General features: G+C 47.5%; 1 protein-coding gene across 1 annotated transcript in view; it reads right to left on the reverse strand.

Moving 5' to 3' along the window:
- LOC135636377 (protein ETHYLENE-INSENSITIVE 3-like 1a) overlaps positions 1–10,391 on the reverse strand; it is a 20,510-nt gene extending 10,119 nt beyond the window's left edge. Inside the window, exon 1 of the mRNA XM_065148064.1 lies at positions 10,381–10,391. Within this exon, the coding sequence (XP_065004136.1) occupies positions 10,381–10,391 (11 nt within the window). The remainder of the gene's footprint in view (positions 1–10,380) is intronic.
- Positions 10,392–19,643: the final 9,252 nt, after the last annotated feature.

Here is a 19,643-nt window from a genome sequence, read left to right on the forward strand (position 1 = left end):
AGAGGTGGATTGTCCCGTGGAGGCGATTTAGAGGGGTGGTGCCTCATGATGCGGGCAGGACTGACCTTACTGATCAAAAGGTAGTGGCCTGAAGCGAAATTGAGGTGTTGGTGCTGGTGAGTCGAGGTTGATGCGGGGCGATCTGGATTAACGGACTAGGCCGGTGATTGGGGCACTAGATCGACCGAGATGTGATCCGGGCATCGGATTGGCCGAGATGCGATTCAGGCATTGGATTGGCTGAGATGTGACTCGATTTGGAGGTTGGGCCTGTGGGCCGAATGACCGAGCTCGAGCTCGGGCTCGGGCTTTGTCGTCAGTGGGTCGCAAGTCGGGAGCGATCTAGATCGGCCTGGGCAGGAAATGGACCTGGGGACCGAGTTGACTAAGCTTGACTCTGATTTGAACCTGAGGACCAAGTGAATAAACCCGGCTCTGAATTGAACCCGGGGGGCCGAGTGCATGAGCTCGGCTCCGAATCGAATCTGGGGACCGAGTGCGTGAGCTCGACTCCATATCGGATCTAGGGACCGAGCATGTGAGCTCGGTTCCATATCGAATCTGGGGCCCAAGTGCGTGAGCTCAGCTTCATATCGGATCTGGGGACCGAGCGTGTGAGCTTGGCTCTATATCAAATTTGGGGACCGAGCGTGTGAGCTCGGCTCCATATAGAATATGGGGACCGAGTGCGTGAGCTCGGCTTTGTATCAGATCTAGGGATCGAGCATGTTAGCTCGGCTCCGTATCGAATCTAGGGACCGAGTAAGCTCAGCTCCGTATCAGATCTGGGGATCGAATGCATGAGCTTGGCTCCATATTGAATCTGGGGACTGAGTAAGCTCGGCTCTGTATCGGATCTGGGGACGTAGTGAGTGAGCTCGGCTCCGTATCGAATCTGGGGACCGAGTGCATGAGCTCGGCTCTGTATCGAATCTGGGGACCGAGCGTGTGAGCTCGGCTCCATATCAAATCTGGGGACTGAGTAAGCTCGGCTCCATATCGGATCTAGGGATCGAGTGTGTGAGCTCGGCTCCGCATCAAATCTGGGGACCGAGTGCATGAGCTCGATTCCGGTTCTAGTGCTAATGAGTTGCTAGTCGGGAGCGATCTGGAGTGACCCAGGTAGGAATCAAACTTGGGGGCTGAGGGATTGAGCTCGGTTCCAGTTTTAGTGCTGACAGGTTGCCAGTCGGGAGCGATTTGGAGCGACTCGGGCAGGAATCGAACTTGGGGGCCAAGGGATTGAGCTCAGTTTTGGTTTTAGTGTTGACGGGTCGCCAGTCGGGAGCGATCTGGAGTGACTCGAGTAGGAATCGAACTTGGGGGCTAAGGGATTGAGCTCGGTTCCGGTTTTGGTGCTGACAGGTCGCCAGTCGGGAGCGATCTAGAGTGACCCAGGTAGGAATCGAACTTGGGGGCCGAGGGATTGAGCTCGGTTTTGGTTTTGGTGTTGACGGGTCGCCAGTCGGGAGCGATCTGGAGTGACTCGGGCAGGAATCGAACTTGGGGGCTAAGGGATTGAGCTCGGTTCCGGTTTTGGTGCTGAAAGGTCGCTAGTCGAGAGCGATCTAGAGTGACCCAGGTAGGAATCGAACTTGGGGGCTGAGGGATTAAGCTTGGTTCCAATTTTGGTGCTAATGGGTCACCAGTCGGGAGCGATCTAGAGTGACCCGGGCAGGAATCGAACTTAGGGGCTGAGGGATTGAGCTCAGTTCTGGTTTTGTTACTGATGGGTCACTAGTCGGGAGCAAGCTGGAGTGACCCAAGCAGGAATCGAACTTGGGGGCCGAGGGATTAAGCTCGGTTCCAGTTTTGGTGTTGACGGGTCACCAATCGAGAGCAATCTGGAGCGACCCGGGTAGGAATCGAACTTGGGGGTGTTGAATCTCGTATTTTGATGATGAAACCACTTGATATGTGTTTATGTTTTAATCTGCATTTTGAGTGATGCAGGATGCTCCGATCAGGATGAGATAATTAAAGCAGAAAAAATCATGTTGTGCCGGAGGAACATGTCAGAAGATTGGACGTCGGGTCGGTGGATCGGTCGACGTATCGACAGAAGGCTTTGGGTCGTGGACTCGGGCATTGGGCCAAGAAGAGCGGGTATTATGCCAAGGATATTGGAGTTATGGAGTCAACTGGCTGATTGGGCAATAGGCCGCAGGAGAGGACGATGCACCGAAGAATCAGACGAAGCGTCGAGGGACCAATGACATGCCGGACAACTTGGTTAATTGCTTAGGATTAATTGTCTCGATCGAAGTTTTGTTTTACATATGCAGGATTAACTACGATGAAAGTAAGACATGCAGCAGGAGTCGCACCGGAGTCAAGACTATGATCACGATGGGAGTTCGAGAGTTCGACGGAAGTCCGGACGGTCGTCGAAGGTTCTGCGGGAACAAATCCGAGAAGTCCATGAGCTTGCCAAAAGAAGCTCGTCGGAACTCACCAAGTGGATCGTCGCAAGTCCAGGATTTTGCCGGAAGTCCGTAAGAGCATCACCGAGGGTTCATCGGATGATCGACGGAAGTTCGCCGGAAGCTCGCCGGAAGAAGCGATTGACACACCGGAGCAAGTTGCAGTAAATGTCTTAAAAAAAATCGTAGTTAGCACGATGATTAAGTTAGAAATGGGAGGTGATCCCATTAACTTAATCTTGGGGCAATTGGGCCCTTAAGAGACCCAAATTGGGCCGAATGGATTAGCCCATTCGGACCCAGATTTCTTGGCCAGAGGTGGCACCGCCCAGAGCTCAGTCTCTGAGCTCTAGCTGGGTGGTGCAACTGTCTCTGATAGAGGTGCAACCACCTGAACTCGGTCTCCGAGCTCTGGCAGGAGGTGCAACCGCCCCTGACAGGAGGTGGCATCGCCTAGAGGCTCAGTCTTCGAGCTCTGCCAAGTGGTGCAACCGCCCCAGCTAGGCGGTGCAACCTCCAGACCCCGAAATTCCGGGAATTGATAATTTTGAGCTCGAAATTCAAACTGGGTTGGAGCCTATAAATACCCCACCCTTTCAGTAATGAAAGGGTAACAAAAAACACCAAAATCCTGATCTTACTCTGTCATTTTTAGAGCTCAAAAGTGTTGTATGTGTTAGAAGTTCTCCCTCTTTTCTTCCAAGTTTTGATCTTTCAAGAGAGGAGAGAAAATTCTGTAAGGGTTTTCTCCTAAGCATGTTAAAAGGAGTGAAACTATAAAAGGGTGGTTGGCCTTCGCCTATTGAAGGAAGGCCTCTAATGGACGTTGGTGACCTCGTCGGTGGAAGAAGCCAGAAGTGGATATAGGTCAAGATTGACCGAACCACTCTAAAATCATGGTGCTCTCTGGTTTGCATTTACTTTGAGCATATTATCTTTACTGCAAACCTCCTTAATAGCTTATTGCCTTCTGTGCATTTACGATCGTGTTTCAAAGTTCAGTATTTTTCAAATTGGTGTTTAGATGTAAATCAGTTTTATCATACAAACATCATATTTCAGTTTGCGCTTACATTCTGATTTCCATCATAATTGCAAACTGCTTTTATAGATCGCTTTAACTACATCTTGCTTGATCACAAGTTAAAGTGATTTACGAATCGGCTTTTCTACCGAAATTGCTTTTATCGTACTAACGCAGTTTTAATTGTCGAAAGTTTTCCGCTACACTAATTCACCCCCCTCCCCCCCCCTCTTAGTGCTCTTGATCCTAACAATTGGTATCAGAGCCCGGTATTTCTCATTTCGGATTTACACCCGAGAGAAATGGCTCTTCATGGCTTTAAAGAGGGTTTTTCTGTTATTCGTCCACTGTTGTTTAACGGATTGAACTACACTTACTGGAAAACTTGAATGAGAGTTTTCTTGATTTCTATGAATTTGGATTTATGGAATATTATTGAAAACGGTTTTCAACTTCTCTCTAAACCGATAAACGAATGGTCGGATTTGGAGAAGAAGTATTTTCTTAAAACGCAAAGGCTATGAATGCCTTATTTTACGCTTTGGACAAAAATGAGTTCAATCGGATTTCTATATGCGAAACGGCTTTTGATATTTGGCGAACACTTGAAATCATGCACGAGGGAACTAGTAGAGTCAAAGACTCGAAAGTTAACATTTTATTGCATGATTTTGAGCTTTTTCGAATGCAACCAAACGAGACTATAGGCGACATGTACACTCGTTTCACGGATGTCGTCAATAATCTAAGAGTTCTTGGTAAATCTTTTTCGAATTTTGATCTCGTAAGCAAGATCTTAAGATCCCTTTCAAAAAGGTGGGATCCTAAAATAACGGCAATACAAGAAACAAAAGATTTAAATATTTTTCCACTTGAAGAACTTATCGGTTCATTGATGACATATGAAATGATGCATAATGCACATGATGAACATGATGAACAAAACAACCTTCCAAAGAACAGGAAGGATTTTAGACATAGAACATTTGAAGACCACTCGAGCATAAGCTCAAGTGATGGTGAACTAAAACTACAAATGGAACAAAAATTAAAAAGCGAAAAGAATGGAACTACTTGTTTTGAACGCAAGAAGAAGAACACAAAGTGGGATGAATCGAGTTCCTCCGAAGATGAGGAGAAAATCAAAAAAGGCAAGGTGGCAAACTACGCCTTAACGGCATTCAACGATGAGGTAATTAACCCCCTTAATTTATTTTGAAATTACTTGATGTTTTTCATGATGCATTTCTTTTTTTTGAATAATTATTTTTCTTAAAACTTGCATATTAAAAAAATATATTTGAAAATGTAAGAATATGATCATGCTTGTAATTTGAAAATAATAATGAAAATTACATGTTTCATGTTAATGAAATAAAATGTTAGATTTAAATCTAATGATCATATGTATGTTTTTCTTAAGAAGAAAAAATATGTATTTTGATTATTTCTGATTTTGATTAAAACCATGCTTAATGTCTTAATGAAAATATTAAGAAGTTTAATATCATGCTATATGTGGTTAAGAAGTAATAATGTGTATCATGTTGATTTCCATTGTTATTTCTAGATTTTGATTAAATAAAATCATGCTTGAAGAAATGTATAATGATGTAATATTAAATATTTTGATACTATGATTGATAATTTTATGCATCAAATTTTAAGTTATATATGAAGATAAGCATGTGTTATTTTCATGAGTGTATTTGAAAAACATATGGCAAAAATGTGTCCGAATGCATGAACTTATTAAAATCATTTTTCGGACGTCCTTAATGTTGAATCTCGTATTTTGATGATGAAACCACTTGATATGTGTTTATAATTTAAACTACATTTTGAGTGATGCAGGTCTACTCGATCAGGATTAGACAGTTAAAGTAGGAGGAATTGACGTTGCACAGGAGGAGATCACGTCAGGGTATTGAACGACAGAAGGCTTCGGACATCGGGCATCGGGCCTAGGAGAGCGGAATTACGCCAAGGATATCGGGGTTGCGGAGGTCAACCGTCGATTGGGCAACAAGCCGCAAGAGAGGACGATGCGCTGAAGAATCAGACGAAGCGCCAACCAATGACGTGTCGGGCAACAGAATGTCAATTCGCGTTGTAATAATTGTCTAGATCGGAGTAGAGTTTTTACTTGTGTGTGCAGGATTAACTATGATAACGATGAAGACATAAAGTGAAACAAAGTGTCGGAGTCAAGCGCGAAGGATTTGTTGCGAGTTCGAGAGTTCGACGGAAGTCCGAAGGTTCGTCGGGAATGCTGCCGGAACTAGCCGAGAATGAGTAGGGAGCTTGCCGAAGGGTTTTTCGGAAGCTCGCCGAAAGGTTAGTTGGAAGTTCACGGAGCTGACCGAGAAAGATCGGAGTTTGCTGAAGAAGCTCATCGGAACTCGCCAAGATCAAATCGTGAAGTCTAGGAGCTTGTCGGGAGTCCGCAGAATGGTTTCCGAGAGTTTATCGGAAGACCGCCGGAAGTTCACCGAAAGCTTGCCGGAAGAAGTCTTGACTTACGGACTCTATAATAGCTTAGAAAATGTCTTTAAATTCGTAGTTAGCATGTTAATTAGGGTTAGGATTAGGTGTTAATCCTATAACCCAAGTAGGGGCCAATTGGGCCCGAGTTCGGACTGGTTTGGGCCAAGTTTGGAGCCCAACCAGTGAGCTGAATTGGCCTAAGCGGTGGCACCGCCCAGCACCCGAGAGCTGGGCGGTGGTACCGCTTGGCTGGGCGGTGGAACCGCCGGCCTCGAAAACTAAAGAGAATTCAAATTTTGGAGCCCAAATTTTAATCCTCTTGGGGCCTATAAATACCCCTCATTTCTCAGCAGAGAACACAACCTTTTGAGAAGCTAGAAGTTGAGAAAAGCTTTAGGAAAAGTCTTGTTTTCAATAGCTTGAGTGTTCACCTCCTTTCTTTTCATTGAAATCTTTGTAAAAGGGTGAACCACTTGTAAGAGGGGTGTAAGAAGGAGGTTGATCTTCGCCTAGTAAAGGAAGATCATTAGTGGATGCCGGTGGCCTCGACGGAAGAGGAATCGGAGGAGTGGATGTAGGTCACGATTGATCGAACCACTATAAACTACCGTCTTCTCTGGTTTGCATTTTATTCTTGTCATTTACATACTGCAAACTACTTTACTTAGTCACTACGCTTCCATACGCTTCTAAGTTATTAAGCTTTTCAAGTTCGGTTTTTTATCGTACGAAAGATTTTTCCAAAACCGACGTTTTAATCCGCTGCACTAATTCACCCCCCCCTCTTAGTGCCACTCTGATCCTAACACTTAATTCACTCACTAAATTGCTATAATGAGAACTTTACACTATTACATGCCTTAATAACATGTTGAAAATTATGTGTTTTGGATATAAAAATTTCCATGATCATGAGCATGTTTTATCTTCATGATTGTGTTTGAAAATCTATAGCAAAACCATATCCGAATGCATGAAAGTGTTAAATTTCATTTTTGGATTTTCTTGATCCTAACAATTGATATTTTTAGATTTTCTCTATATATTATTCTCTTTCGGACTTAATAAACATATGTCATATCGAGTTTGATTCATATCATTGATTTTTGACATATGAAATCAACTAGCAAATGCATCTCTTTTAGACTTATCATGTGAAAAATATTCTCTTTGAGAAATAGATTTAATGATTCCTTCTTATAAAAGGAAGATATTTTTATGTGCAAGGATTTGATTCACATAAATATCCTGATCCTTGTAAAGCAAGCCTTAATATCCTATCGATTTGAACTACACAAATGGCTTTCCTCCTTCATGCAAAGGAAGAAGTTTTCACTCTATAATCTTCATGTCATGTTTTTCTTGAGATGTTTGTATAATTTATATCCTATCACTCTATATAGATAAATGACATGAACCTACTTATGACATCGCACGTATATTTAAAAGTTGTTTATATCGTTCTCCTTTTTGTTGATGACAAGGGGGGGGGGAATATATGAATTGATGCTATAAATGTCATATTATGTTGAAAGAAGCAGATATATGTGTATTGATGCTATGATTATGCCATGCTTGCATCATAGAAAAATATGAATTGATACTATGAGTGCTATATTTGAATGAGAAATAGATGAAATGCTATGATTGCTAAATACTTGAAATGTTTGAATCATGTTAAGATATCAATAACTTGCATCGTAATTTTACTTGCTGATATCTTGCCATGTGATGAAATGCTATGATTTGTTGCTAAAATGATGCATGCAATACTTATGCTTTTTATTATGATGTATGTGATGTATTGCATATGATGTAAATGATGATTAAAATTGCCTTAATTTGAATTCAAGGTTTATCTCAATTATGGAATTTTGAAATAAGAATGATTACTCACCTTTGTCATGATTTAGAAATTGACATGAAGGGTCTTCCCTTCTTTTTGACAATGACAAAGGGGGAGATAGCTAACTTACACAATTCAAGAAGAAAGCACAAATTGCACTTCTCAAAAGAGAAGAAATTGCTATCTTGAACATCACCGAGAATTGCTAGCTTGAAGTCTCAAGAAAATGCAAAAATGTGCTATCTTGCCTATCTCAAAATGCAAAACATGCTAACTTGCACTTTGCAACGGAAGCAAAATTGCTAGCTCAAACTTTGCAAAGGAAGCAAGAAATTGCTCATCTCAATAGAGAAGCAAAGATTGCTAACTTGTATATCTAAAACTTAATAGCTTGAATGTTCTAAGCATGATGTAACACTTGCTAAATTTTCTAGCTTCAAAATTGCATGATGATAAAACTTGATATTATGTTTTTCATGCAATGAGTTAAACTTATATTCCAAACACAAGAATAGTTGGACTTCTCCTTTTTGTTGATGACAAAGGGGGAGAAGTATGATGTTATGCATAAGTTCATGATGACGTGTTGCAAGTATTCATGATTAATATTGCAATGACTTGAATTTAGTTTAAATTCAAAGTTCTATCAATATGGCATATTGATAGGGGGAGTTTGTTTACACTCCGGGAGTTAAGGATAACTCCGTCATCAAGTAGTTGTCATCGTCAAAAAGGGGGAGATTGTTGAATCTCATATTTTGATGATGAAACCACTTGATATGTGTTTATGTTTTAATCTACGTTTTGAGTGACACAGGATGCTCTGATCAAGATGAGATAATTAAAGCAGGAAAAATCATGTTGTGCCGGAGGAACATGTCAGAAGATTGGACGTCAGGCCGGTGGATTGGTCGACGTATCGACAGAAGGCTTCGGGTCGTGGACTCGGGCATTGGGCCAAGAAGAGCGGGTATTGTGCCAAGGATATCGGAGTTGCGGAGTCAACTGGCCGATTGGGCAATAGGCCGTAGGAGAGGACGATGCGCCGAAGAATCAGACGAAGCGTCGAGGGACCAATGACATGCCAGACAACTTGGTTAATTGCTTAGAATTAATTGTCTTGATCGAAGTTTTGTTTTACTTGTGCAGGATTAACTACGATGAAAGTAAGACATACAGCAGGAGTTGTGTCGGAGTCAAGACTATGATCACGATGAGAGTTCGAGAGTTCGACGAAAGTCCGGACGGTCGTCGAAGGTTCTACGGGAACAAATCCGAAAAGTCTAGGAGCTTGCCAAAAGAAGCTCGTCGGAACTCGCCAAGTGGATCGTCGCAAGTCCAGGAGTTTGCCGGAAGTCCGCAGGAGCATCACCGAAGGTTCATCGGATGATCGCCGGAAGCTTGCCGAAAGAAGCGATTGACGCACCAGAGCAAGTTGCAGTAAATGTCTTAAGAAAAATCGTAGTTAGCACGATGATTAAGTTAGAAATGGGAGGTGATCCCATTAACTTAATCTTGGGGCAATTGGGCCCTTAACAGACCCAAATTGGGCCGAATGGATCAGCCCATTCGGACCCAAATTTCTTGGCCAAAGGTGGCACCGCTTGGGTCGGCGGTGGCACCACCCAGGGCTCAGTCTCCGAGCTCTGGCTGGGTAGTGCAACCGCCTCTGACAGAGGTAAAACCGCTTGAGCTCGGTCTCCGAGCTCTGGCAGGAGGTGCAACTGCCCCTGATAGGAGGTGGCACCGCCCAGAGGCTCAGTCTTCGAGCTCTGCCAGGCGGTGCAACCGCCCCAGTCAGGCGGTGCAACCGCCAGACCCCGAAATTCTGGGAATTGACAATTTTGAGCTCGGAATTCAAACTGGGTTAGAGCCTATAAATACCCCACCCTTTCAGCAATGAAAGGGTAACCAAAAACACCGAAATCCTGATCTTACTCTGTGATTTTTAGAGCTCAAAAGTGTTGTATGAGTTAGAAGTTCTCCTCCCTCTTTTCTTCCAAGTTCTGATCTTTCAAGAGATGAGAGAAAATTCTGTAAGCGTTGTCTCCTAAGCCCGTCAAAAGGAGTGAAACTCTAAAAGGGTGGTTGGCCTTCGCCTATTGAAAGAAGGCCTCTAGTGGACGTCGGTGACCTCATCGGTAGAGGAAGCCAAAAGTGGATGTAGGTCAAGATTGACCGAACCACTCTAAAATTGTGGTGCTCTCTGGTTTGCATTTACTTTGAGCATATTATCTTTACTGCAAACCTTCTCAATAGCTTACTGCCTTCTACGCATTTACGATCATGTTTTAAAGTTCACTATTTTCTGAATTGGTGTTTAGACGTAAATCAGTTTTATCGTACAAACATCATATTTTAGTTTGCGCTTACATTCTTATTTCCATCATAACTGCAAACTGCCTTTATAGATTCGCTTTAACTGCATCTTGCTTGATCACAAGTTAAAGTGATTTACGAATCGGCTTTTCTACCGAAATCACTCTTATCGTACGAACGCAGTTTTAATCGTCGAAAGTTTTTCGCTGCACTAATTCACACCCCCCTCCCCCCCCTCCCCCTCTTAGTGCTCTTGATCCTAACAGGGGGCCGGCACATACCTGAGCGCCATCACGCCACATGGCGGGTTGGGTGGAGCATCACGGGGTCTGGCGGGAAACTCCATTTTGAATGGCCTTCGGTGGGGGGTCTCAGGCGATGGGACATCTCTGGCGGGGGATGCGAGAGGGCGAATCTAGCATATCCGAGGGGTTGTGACAGGTCTTAAATGCCACGACTGTTGCTCTCCTCGGGAAGCCCTAATCGCCACCTCGCCGTGGGTCACCCCATTTTATAGTCCCCATCTTGGGTAGTTACCATCACCCTTGCGATCAGTCTTCCGTTCCGTGCCTCGGCTCCTTCCTTGCAACTCTGCCATCCTCTTTGCTTCAATCCCTTGCCCCGGCACCCGGGCTTCTTTCTCGTGACTTTGAGGTCGGGATGTCTCCGTCTTCATCTTCGTCTTTGTCCTTGTCTTCGTTTTCGTCCCCTTCTCCCACTCATTCTCCTTCTCCATCTCCTCCTATAAGCTCTCGGGATGAGGTAGTGAGCATGGCTTCAGGTAGCACCTCCTCAGAGGCCTCGGAGGGTTCAGGCGAGCTTGAGGCTTTGGAGCGCCCTCCGAAGAAAATGGGCCCCGGCATCGCCGGCTTTGGAGCGCCCTCCGAAGAAAATGAAGACGGCGGTTCAGAAGATGCCCGTAAGTCAGGCCACTCGCTTGAGCACCTCCCTGGAATCGCCCGGGGCCCCTGCCCAGGGGGAGGGCTCGGGGAGTATGAAGGGGAAGGGGTCGATCGGGTCGTCCGGTAGCGACCTATCCAAGCGGGCAATGGCATATCCCTTACCGGTGTGGGAACTATGCCGCATCTACTCCTGGCCCGAGGGCGGGCAGTACTAGTCCCAGAACATGGCTAATCTTCTAGTCGGGGAGCCAGGAGCCTCCTACACTGCTCGGTGGCCAACCCTCAAGGTCGACAACCAGCTCTGGGGCGATGGGCAAACCGACCAAGAGTTCGTCCGAGGGGCACTACAACCCTCGCTGGCCAGGGACCTCTATAGCTCTGCCTCCGAAGTGCTGGTGGAGCGGGCGGCCAAGTTGCTCGTCTGGGTAAGTAATGGCTTCCTTTTCCCATTGATTCCTTCTTTCTTAGGTTGTTTACACCAATCCTTTTTACAGAGCCAACACTATGGCATGGCATTGATCAACCGGGTCCTCGACGCTGGGTGGGCGATCAGGTGCAAAATGGAGGTCGACACCGCCCTCCGGCTGGAGAACTTGGAGCTACGAGCCAGGGGGTCTAGAGACTGTTGTCGCGACCGAAGAGCATGCGACGGCACTGGGTGAGGAGGTGGCTCGTTTGAAGACCGAGCTAGAAGAAAGCCAATCGCACATCCGCTCGCTGGATGACGAGCTGCTGACCCTCTCCCAAGATGTTGAGACGGCTAGGTCGGCGCCCGGGCCGCCGAGGAGGCACTAGAGGAGGAGCGGTTGGAGCTGCTCAAAAGGGGTGAGGAGGTAGTCATTGGGTATAAAGCGTCCGTCGGGTTCAAGCATGGCTTGGTGAGGTTGGGTTGGGTCACCTACGAGTATAGGTACCGGGTGGCCTGCGCTCGTTTCCGGGCTAAGTACCCGGATCTAGACCTAGAGTCGGACCCATTCGTTGACAACCCGACGGACCAGGATGTCAACATGCCAGCGAACGTTCCCTTTAACGATGGGTCGGCGACTCCTCCGCCAAGCTAGGGGCTGCCTCCCTTTTTTGTGTTTTGTTTTGTTTTTCCTTCTCTTCTTTTCTTCTGTTTTTTTTTATCGCGGTCGGGTTTGGGGTCGTGCCGCCCGACCGCTATATGTAACTCCTTTATGGTCAAGAAGCACTTTATTTTAGAATTATGACCTACTCTTTTCCTCGATTGTGGATGCGCAGGCTCCCTATGTCTTTTTTGCGCCCCGACCGACCTCCTTTAAGGGTATAATTTCTTCAGGTTCGTCGCATTCCACATTCTCAGCAGGGGACTTCCCTCCATAGTCTCGAGATGGTAGGTTCCCTCTTGAATCATGCCATAGACTTGATAGGGGCCTTCCTAGTTGGGTGCAAGCTTCCCTCTTGTGCGGGTCGGGTCGCTTACTTCTGCCCTTTGGAGGACAAGGTCCCTGACCTGGATTGGTCGCGGACAGACCCTTCAGTTGTACATCTGAGCAGCCACTTTCTTGTATGCCAGAGCGTGCAGATATGCCCTGGCTCTCCTTTCCTCAAGAAGATCCAGGTTAGCTCGGAGTCCCTCCTCAAAGTCTCCTTGCTCATAATTGGAGGTGTGCAGGGTCGGGAACAACATCTCGGGCGGAAGGACTACCTCGGTCCTAAATGCCAGGCTAAATGGAGACTCCCCCAAGGCGGTCTTGGGGGTTGTTTGCATTGCCCAAAGGACACTAGGAAGCTCGACCATCCAGGCACCCTATGCACCCGAGATTCTCCTCTTAAGGTCTTCCAGAATTGCTCAATTCATCACTTTGGTTTGGTCGTTGGTTTGGGGGTGCATGACCGAGCTAAACTTTAACTGGATCCCGTACAACTGGCAATAGGCCTTGAACTTAGTGTTGTTGAATTGAGTCTCATTGTCGATAATGATAGCCTTTGGGATCCTAAACTGGGTGATGATGTTCTGCCATGTGAAGTTCTGGACTTGCCTCTCGATAATAGAGGCCAAGGGTTCGGCTTTGACCCACTTCATGAAATAGTCGACTCTGACTATGAGGAAGCGTTGCTGACTCAACGCCGAAGGGAAAGGCTTAAGGAGATCGAACCCCCATTGGGCAAAGGGCTAGGCCACATTTATCGGAGTTAGGGGAACTGCTGGCCGGTGTGGCAGTCGGGTGTGTCGCTGGCATTGCGGGCACTACTGCACGTATGACATGGCATCCTGGCACATGGTCGGCTAGTAGTACCCTTGCCGAAGGGTTTTAAAGGCCAAGGTTCACCCCCCCAACATGCTCCCCGCAAATCCTCTCGTGTAGCTCGGCGAGGATCGTCTCGGCTTTCGACTACGCAAGGCAGCGTAGGAGGGGTTGGGAGAAAGCTCTTCAGTACAACTTTCCACCAATGATGTAGTACCGGGCTTGAGCTTGCCTCAACCTTCTTGCAGTTGTTGGGTCGTTGGGCTCCTCTTCGCCCGCTTTGTAGTGGAGGATCTCCTCTATCTAGTTCGGTGGTAAATTCATCTCGGTGACCTCATGAGTCGCTATCATCGGGGCCACTACGGACTCGGTAGCTAGGGCCGACCCTAGGATGCGGGTGGAGGCTGATCTGGCCAGGGCATCAGCTCACTCGTTCTGTGCCCGAGGTATTCTGGCGATTGAAAGGCGGTTGAACCGGTGGGCGAGTCACTTTGCCTCTATTAGGTATGACACCATTGTTGGGTCTCGGGCTTTGTAGCTCCCATTGCTGTGTCCTGTCACCAGTTGGGAGTCGCTGAAGACTTCAAGGTCATCTACATGCATCTCCAAAGCGAGGCGTAGGCTGTGGAGCATCGCTTCATACTCGACCTCATTGTTAGTAGCTCAGAATTACAATTAGAGTTACCTCTCGTAAGTTTCTCCCAATGGGTCTCTGAGGATGAGCCCGACGTCGGCTCCCCAGGAAGTGGACGAGCCATCTACATGCAGGGTCCATGTGCCCTGATTGCTCTCCCGCCCTACAGCCTGGTCTTTGGGAGTTAGCTCAGAAATGAAATTAGCCATTGCTTGAGCTTTGATGGCGGTCTTGGGGGAGTACTGAACGTCGAATTCACTGAGCTCGACCGACCATCGTAGCATACGACCCGATGCGTTAAAGTTGGAAAGGGTTTGCTATATCGGTTGGTCGGTGATTACTTTGATCGTATGGGCTTGGAAGTAGGCCCGTCAACTTTCGGGCCGTCATGATAAGGGCGAGAGCTAGCTTCTCGATTGGGGGTTAACATGACTTGGGTCCCCCGAGGATATGGCTGATGTAATGCACCGACTGTTACGCTGGTCTTACCTCTCGAACTAACACCAAGCTGATGACCTATGCCCAAGCTGCCAGGTAGAGGCCGAGGGTCTTGCCTGGCTTGAGCTAGGCGAGTCGGGGCAAGCGAGTGAGGCACACCTTCAACTTTTCGAAGGCCTCCTCACACTCCGGAGTCCAAGTAAAGTTGTCAGCCCACCGTAGAGCCTGGAAGAAGGGGAGGCACTTGTCGCCTGAGTGCGACACAAACCTATTGAGCGCTGCCAACCTTCCGGCGAGTCACTGTACCTCTTTGATCGAGCGGGGGGGAGTGCATCTCGGTAACGTCATATACCTTTTTTGGGTTGGCATATATTCCCTGTTGGTGAATGATAAAGCTGAGGAACCTCCCCGAGCTGACCCCGAAGACGCACTTCGCAGGGTTCAGATGCATGTTGAACTGCTTGAGCATCTAGAACATTTCTGCTAGGTTGGCCAAATGTGCCCTTGTGACCCTACTCTTTACAATCATGTCATCTACGTATACCTCCATATTTCTCCCAAGTTGGAGCTTGGAAAGTTTGTCAACCATCTTTTGGTAAGTCGCGCCAGCATTCTTTAGGCCGAAGGGCATCACCTTGTAACAACACGCCCCCCGATTAGTGACGAAGGTAGTGTCCTCTTGGTCTTGGGCTGCCATCCGGATTTGGTTGTAGCTCGAGAATGCATCCAAGAATGTGAGGCGTTCATAGCCTGTGGTGGCGTCGACTAATTGGTCTATCCTGGGGAGCGGATAGCAGTCCTTGAGACATGCCCGGTTGAGATCGGTGTAATCAATACACATTCTCCAGCTTCTATTAGGTTTTTTAACGAGGATTGCATTCGACAGCCACCGGGGGTACTTCACCTTAGTAATGAACTCGGCCTTTTTGAGGCAGTCGACCTCGTCTCCAATCACCTTCTATCGGTCGGGGGTGAACCTTCTTAGTTTTTGTCTCACCGACCATGCCTTAGGGTCGATGTTGAGCTGGTGTTGTGCCACCTCTAGGTCGATCCCGGGGCATCTCTTAGGAGGACCACGTAAACACGTCGGCGTTCTCCCTCAGGAAATCAACGAGGTGGAGCTGGTCCACTTCGGGGAGTGCGGCTCTGACCTTGACGTTCTAGTTGGGTCCTCTTCAGGGGTACCTTGATGAGTGGCTTTGGGGGCTCCAGCGTTACTTGTGGTACGGGCGCTTCATGAGGATCGGGAATAGGAGTCGGGTGCAGCTTTGCTGGGAGAGCAACCGTGGTGAGGTAGCATCGCCTTGACTTGCCTAGGTCACTTCAGGCCTCCTTGATCCCTGTCGATATTGAAAACTCGATAGTTCTGTGGTAGGCGGAGACCACCGCCTTGATCTTGTTGAGGGTTAGGCGGCCGAGGATGACGTTGTAGGCCGAGGGTAGGTCGACTACCATGAAGGTGGTCATTACTGTTTTTGCTCTCAGTTCCTCCCCAACGGTGATGGGGAGGACTGTGGTCCCGAGTGGGGAGGAGATGGAATCTCCCATGAACCCTGTAAGTGCTGACGCCATAGGGGTGAGATCTCCCTCGGTCTAGCCGAGCCTTTTGAAGGCATCGAAGTAAAGAACGTCAACGGAACTCCCGGTGTCAACCATCACCCTCTTAACTCGGGCGTTGGCGATTTGGATGGAGATCACCATAGCATCGTGGTGGTGGGAGCGCTTGACCTCTCCTATCCCAAATGTGATTTCAGGTTCGTGCTCGGGCCGAGGACGTCTCTACTATGCTGTGGGCGTAGGCCTTTCTTGCCACCGTGCTGCTATCGCCGGTTGTTGGCCTGCCAGAGATGATGTCAATCTCTCTCTCAATGGGTCCCTTGGGGTGTAGAGTCGCCTCCCGGGATTTGAGGTAGCATTCAAGGTGGCCTTCCCTGATCAGTGCCTCTATTTGATTTTGGAGGTCGTGACAGTCCTCCGTGTCATGACCGTGGTCCCTATGGAACATGCAATATTTGGATTGATCTTTGTGGGCGGCCTTCATAGGACGAGGTTATTGCAAGAGATTCGTCTCCTTGATTTGGAGGAAGATTTCGGTGCGAGACGCATTTAGGGGGAGAGGCGGAGGCCTCGGAAGCGGTAGCTCTTGTCGGCTGAGCCCATGGTGGGGTGGTGTCAGGGCCGTCGAGGTCGTTCCCGGAGATAGTTCCAACCTTGACCTCTTGCCTTCTACACGCCTCCTCACCACCGGTGCCTCGGTGGTGACGTACTGGTTGGCGCGTTGGAGCATTTCAGAGATGGTCACCGATGGCTTCTCAATCAGCGACCAAAAGAACCTTGAAGGCTTCAAACCCATCAGGAAGGCCTACAAGATTAGGGAGGGGTGAGCACCCGGAAATCCCCGAATCTTAGTGGCAAAACATGCCACGAATTGAGAGAGCGACTCATCCTCATGCTAGGATAGTGCGAGCAGGGTGGCCATGGAAGGCCTGGGTCGCGCGCTGGCGAGGAAGTTTTGCTCGAACTCCTCGGCAAGCTGGTCGAAGGATGAGACTAAAGATTGGCACAGCCGGCTGAACCATGTCTGTGCCGAGCCCCTCAAAGTGGTCGGAAATACCCGGCACATCAACGCATCAGAGGTGCCATAGAGGGCCATCTAGGCCCGGAATGCAGAGACGTGCTCCATGGGATCGGAGCCACCGTCGTACGTCTCCAATGTCGGCAGCCTAAAGTTGAGGGATACTAGCTTGTCCTGTACTTCCTGAGTGAATGGAGACCCACCCGAGCCTCCCTCATTGGACTTGCTCCATGATTTTCGAAGCTCGCGCCGAAACATGTCCAAGCGTTGGTTGACCTGTACAGCTTGGCTCTAAGCGAGTCGTCCACTAAGTCGAACGATATGGTGTCGGGCTCTTGATGAGGTGGCATGACTTGGCAGGGTACAAGTATGTTTTGCCCGGGAGGACCCATCGGGTCCCTTACTTGCTCTCGGGCTTCTCCGATCCCGACTTGCTCCCCGCCCGGGTGCTGTCGAGTCGAGTCGGTCAGGGGCGTTGCTAGCCGCACGATCTGAGGAATGATCGGAGCGAGTGTCTGCATCATGACCGCCATGGCTTGCACTTGCTTGGTCAGGCTAAGGAACGCCTCTGGTGTCATGGCCGAGGGCCTTGTGGTGAGCCCCAGGGGCGACAGTCCCGGGTCATTGAACAGATGTCAGTAGCGATCTGGCGTCGAAGCTGGGATCCCCCCATCTCCGGGGGCAGCGAGGGCCTGACTTTCTGGTTCGACGGAAGGGAGGTCGGTCGGTGGTTCTCTCCTAGGGAGAACTCCTGCCAGCTATTCCTACGACATCAGCATGGTTAGGTCCTTCTGGCACCAAAATGTTAGTGAACAAAAGTACCGTGGCTGGTGAGTCCGCATGGTTAGGTCCGCAGGCCGATGTCGGGGGTTTCCTGCGGGGCGAGTCGGATGATGAGGTAGCTGCGCCCTCAAGAAGGAGTGTTGGTTGGTGTTGATCGGGATCCAGGCTGGCTCACCGCTCTCCCTTGTACGATGGAAGGTGTCTCCTGGGTCGAGATGCTCGCCACTCGGGGTGGCCGTTTCAGAGCAAGTCAGGCAAGAGTCGGGCAGGCAAGGTCGATCGGGCTCTCGTGAGGGGGGTGTTGATCAGCGCTCCTCGGTCTGCCGATCAGGGTTCCGTTTATGGCGGGTCATGTCTCTTCCTCTCTGAGATGGATGGCAGCGCGTCCTCGTACACTAGATGACAGTTCCCAGGTTGAGACGCTCGTTGGTTGCGGGCGACCGCTTTCCTGCAAAATGGCCTTCATCGGGTGCTTCCCGACTTTTGCCCCTTAGACGAGCAAGTTAGTAGAATGTTTTTATCTTGATTTTCCCCCCTCCCCGGCGTATGGTCCGACAGGGGTTTTTCTACCCTCATGCAAGATTGGTTCCGCCTTGATTCAGCGTGGCCGTTGACCTTCGTAGGGGTGGAGCGATTTCTCTAACAAGTTGGTGTCTCTAGGGGTGCTTGAGTGGCGTCATACGGCACCGCCCCGAGCTCTCGAGGTAGTCATGTCACACGGTGTATCGGTACGGAACCTGACGTGGCATGCACCGCGGGGTTCTGATGGTGTGTGGCGTCAGATTCGTGGCTGGTGGTGTGTGATATCGATGGTGACTCATTCGAAGCCAAAATATGCCCTATCGGTCGAGTATCATATGAGCATATTAAACCATATCTTGAATCTTGATGGGAAGTATCTGTTCTTTTAGTTCCATGGAACTAAGCTAGTTTTAGTAGCCAAAGGCCATCGATCCAACTTGTCAAACTCAATATTACAATGAGATTACAGTGGAATAAGTGCTTCGAACAAATCTCAACCTAGTCAATTAAGAATGAACTGTTGTGCGTACCAGGATTGCGAGTTCCATTAAGCAAGACGTATGATCAGTTGTGGGTGAAGGATATATTCGAGCAAGGTTTGAAGGATTTGAGGTAAAGCTGTAGGGATGCTAGTGCCTAGATCTTGGTTTACGAGTCGATGAATTTAGTTTTGGGTTTCTAAGAATCGAAACTAAACCAGATCTAGGTGATTATAGTTATGGTTTTAAAATCAATGATTCATTATTTTAATTATCAATTTTTTAAAAATTATAGTGACAAAATAAGATTGATTTTATTTCAAAATTTCCAACAAAGTGAATGTATTTCTATACACATAATGATTAAAAAATGTATAAACCCTTACAATTTACAACAATCTGCTAGTGCGACATGCATCAATCGAACGTTATTGTATCGTATGTCTTAATTTTTCCTTCGGTTGTGAACGATCTCTCGGCTTCGTTGTGCCAAATGTATCAATTGTTCCTTTAATCCATTCATCAACATATGCTTGGGTTCATACTCAAATGAGTTTCATCTAAGATATGTGATTGTAGTATGACATCAGAGCTACTATAATTTGTTTTATAATAGTGGATGTTGTTAAATAATGTGCTCACCATTCAAAAGGAGGTTATTAGATAAATATGAAGTTCATAGTTTGACTCTAATGATCTCCTTGACTTCTTTTGTTTTTTTCACTAATCATGATTTTTTTAAAATTTCCATCAAAACGAATATATTTCTATACACATAATGATATAAAAATAGATAAACACTTCAAATTTACATCAATCGTTGTTATGTCGGATGTCTCAATTGTTCCTTGGTTGATATATTAAATAATTTTTCATTACCTCTGCGAATGAGCTCTTGGCTCCTTTGTGGCAGATGCATCAATTATTCCTTTGATCCATTCATCAATACATGCTTGAGAGTTATACTCTAATGAGTGTCATCTATGATGTGTTTACTACTC

The sequence above is a fragment of the Musa acuminata genome, chromosome BXJ3-4 (assembly GCF_036884655.1).
Source record: "Musa acuminata AAA Group cultivar baxijiao chromosome BXJ3-4, Cavendish_Baxijiao_AAA, whole genome shotgun sequence".
Lineage (NCBI taxonomy): Eukaryota > Viridiplantae > Streptophyta > Magnoliopsida > Zingiberales > Musaceae > Musa > Musa acuminata.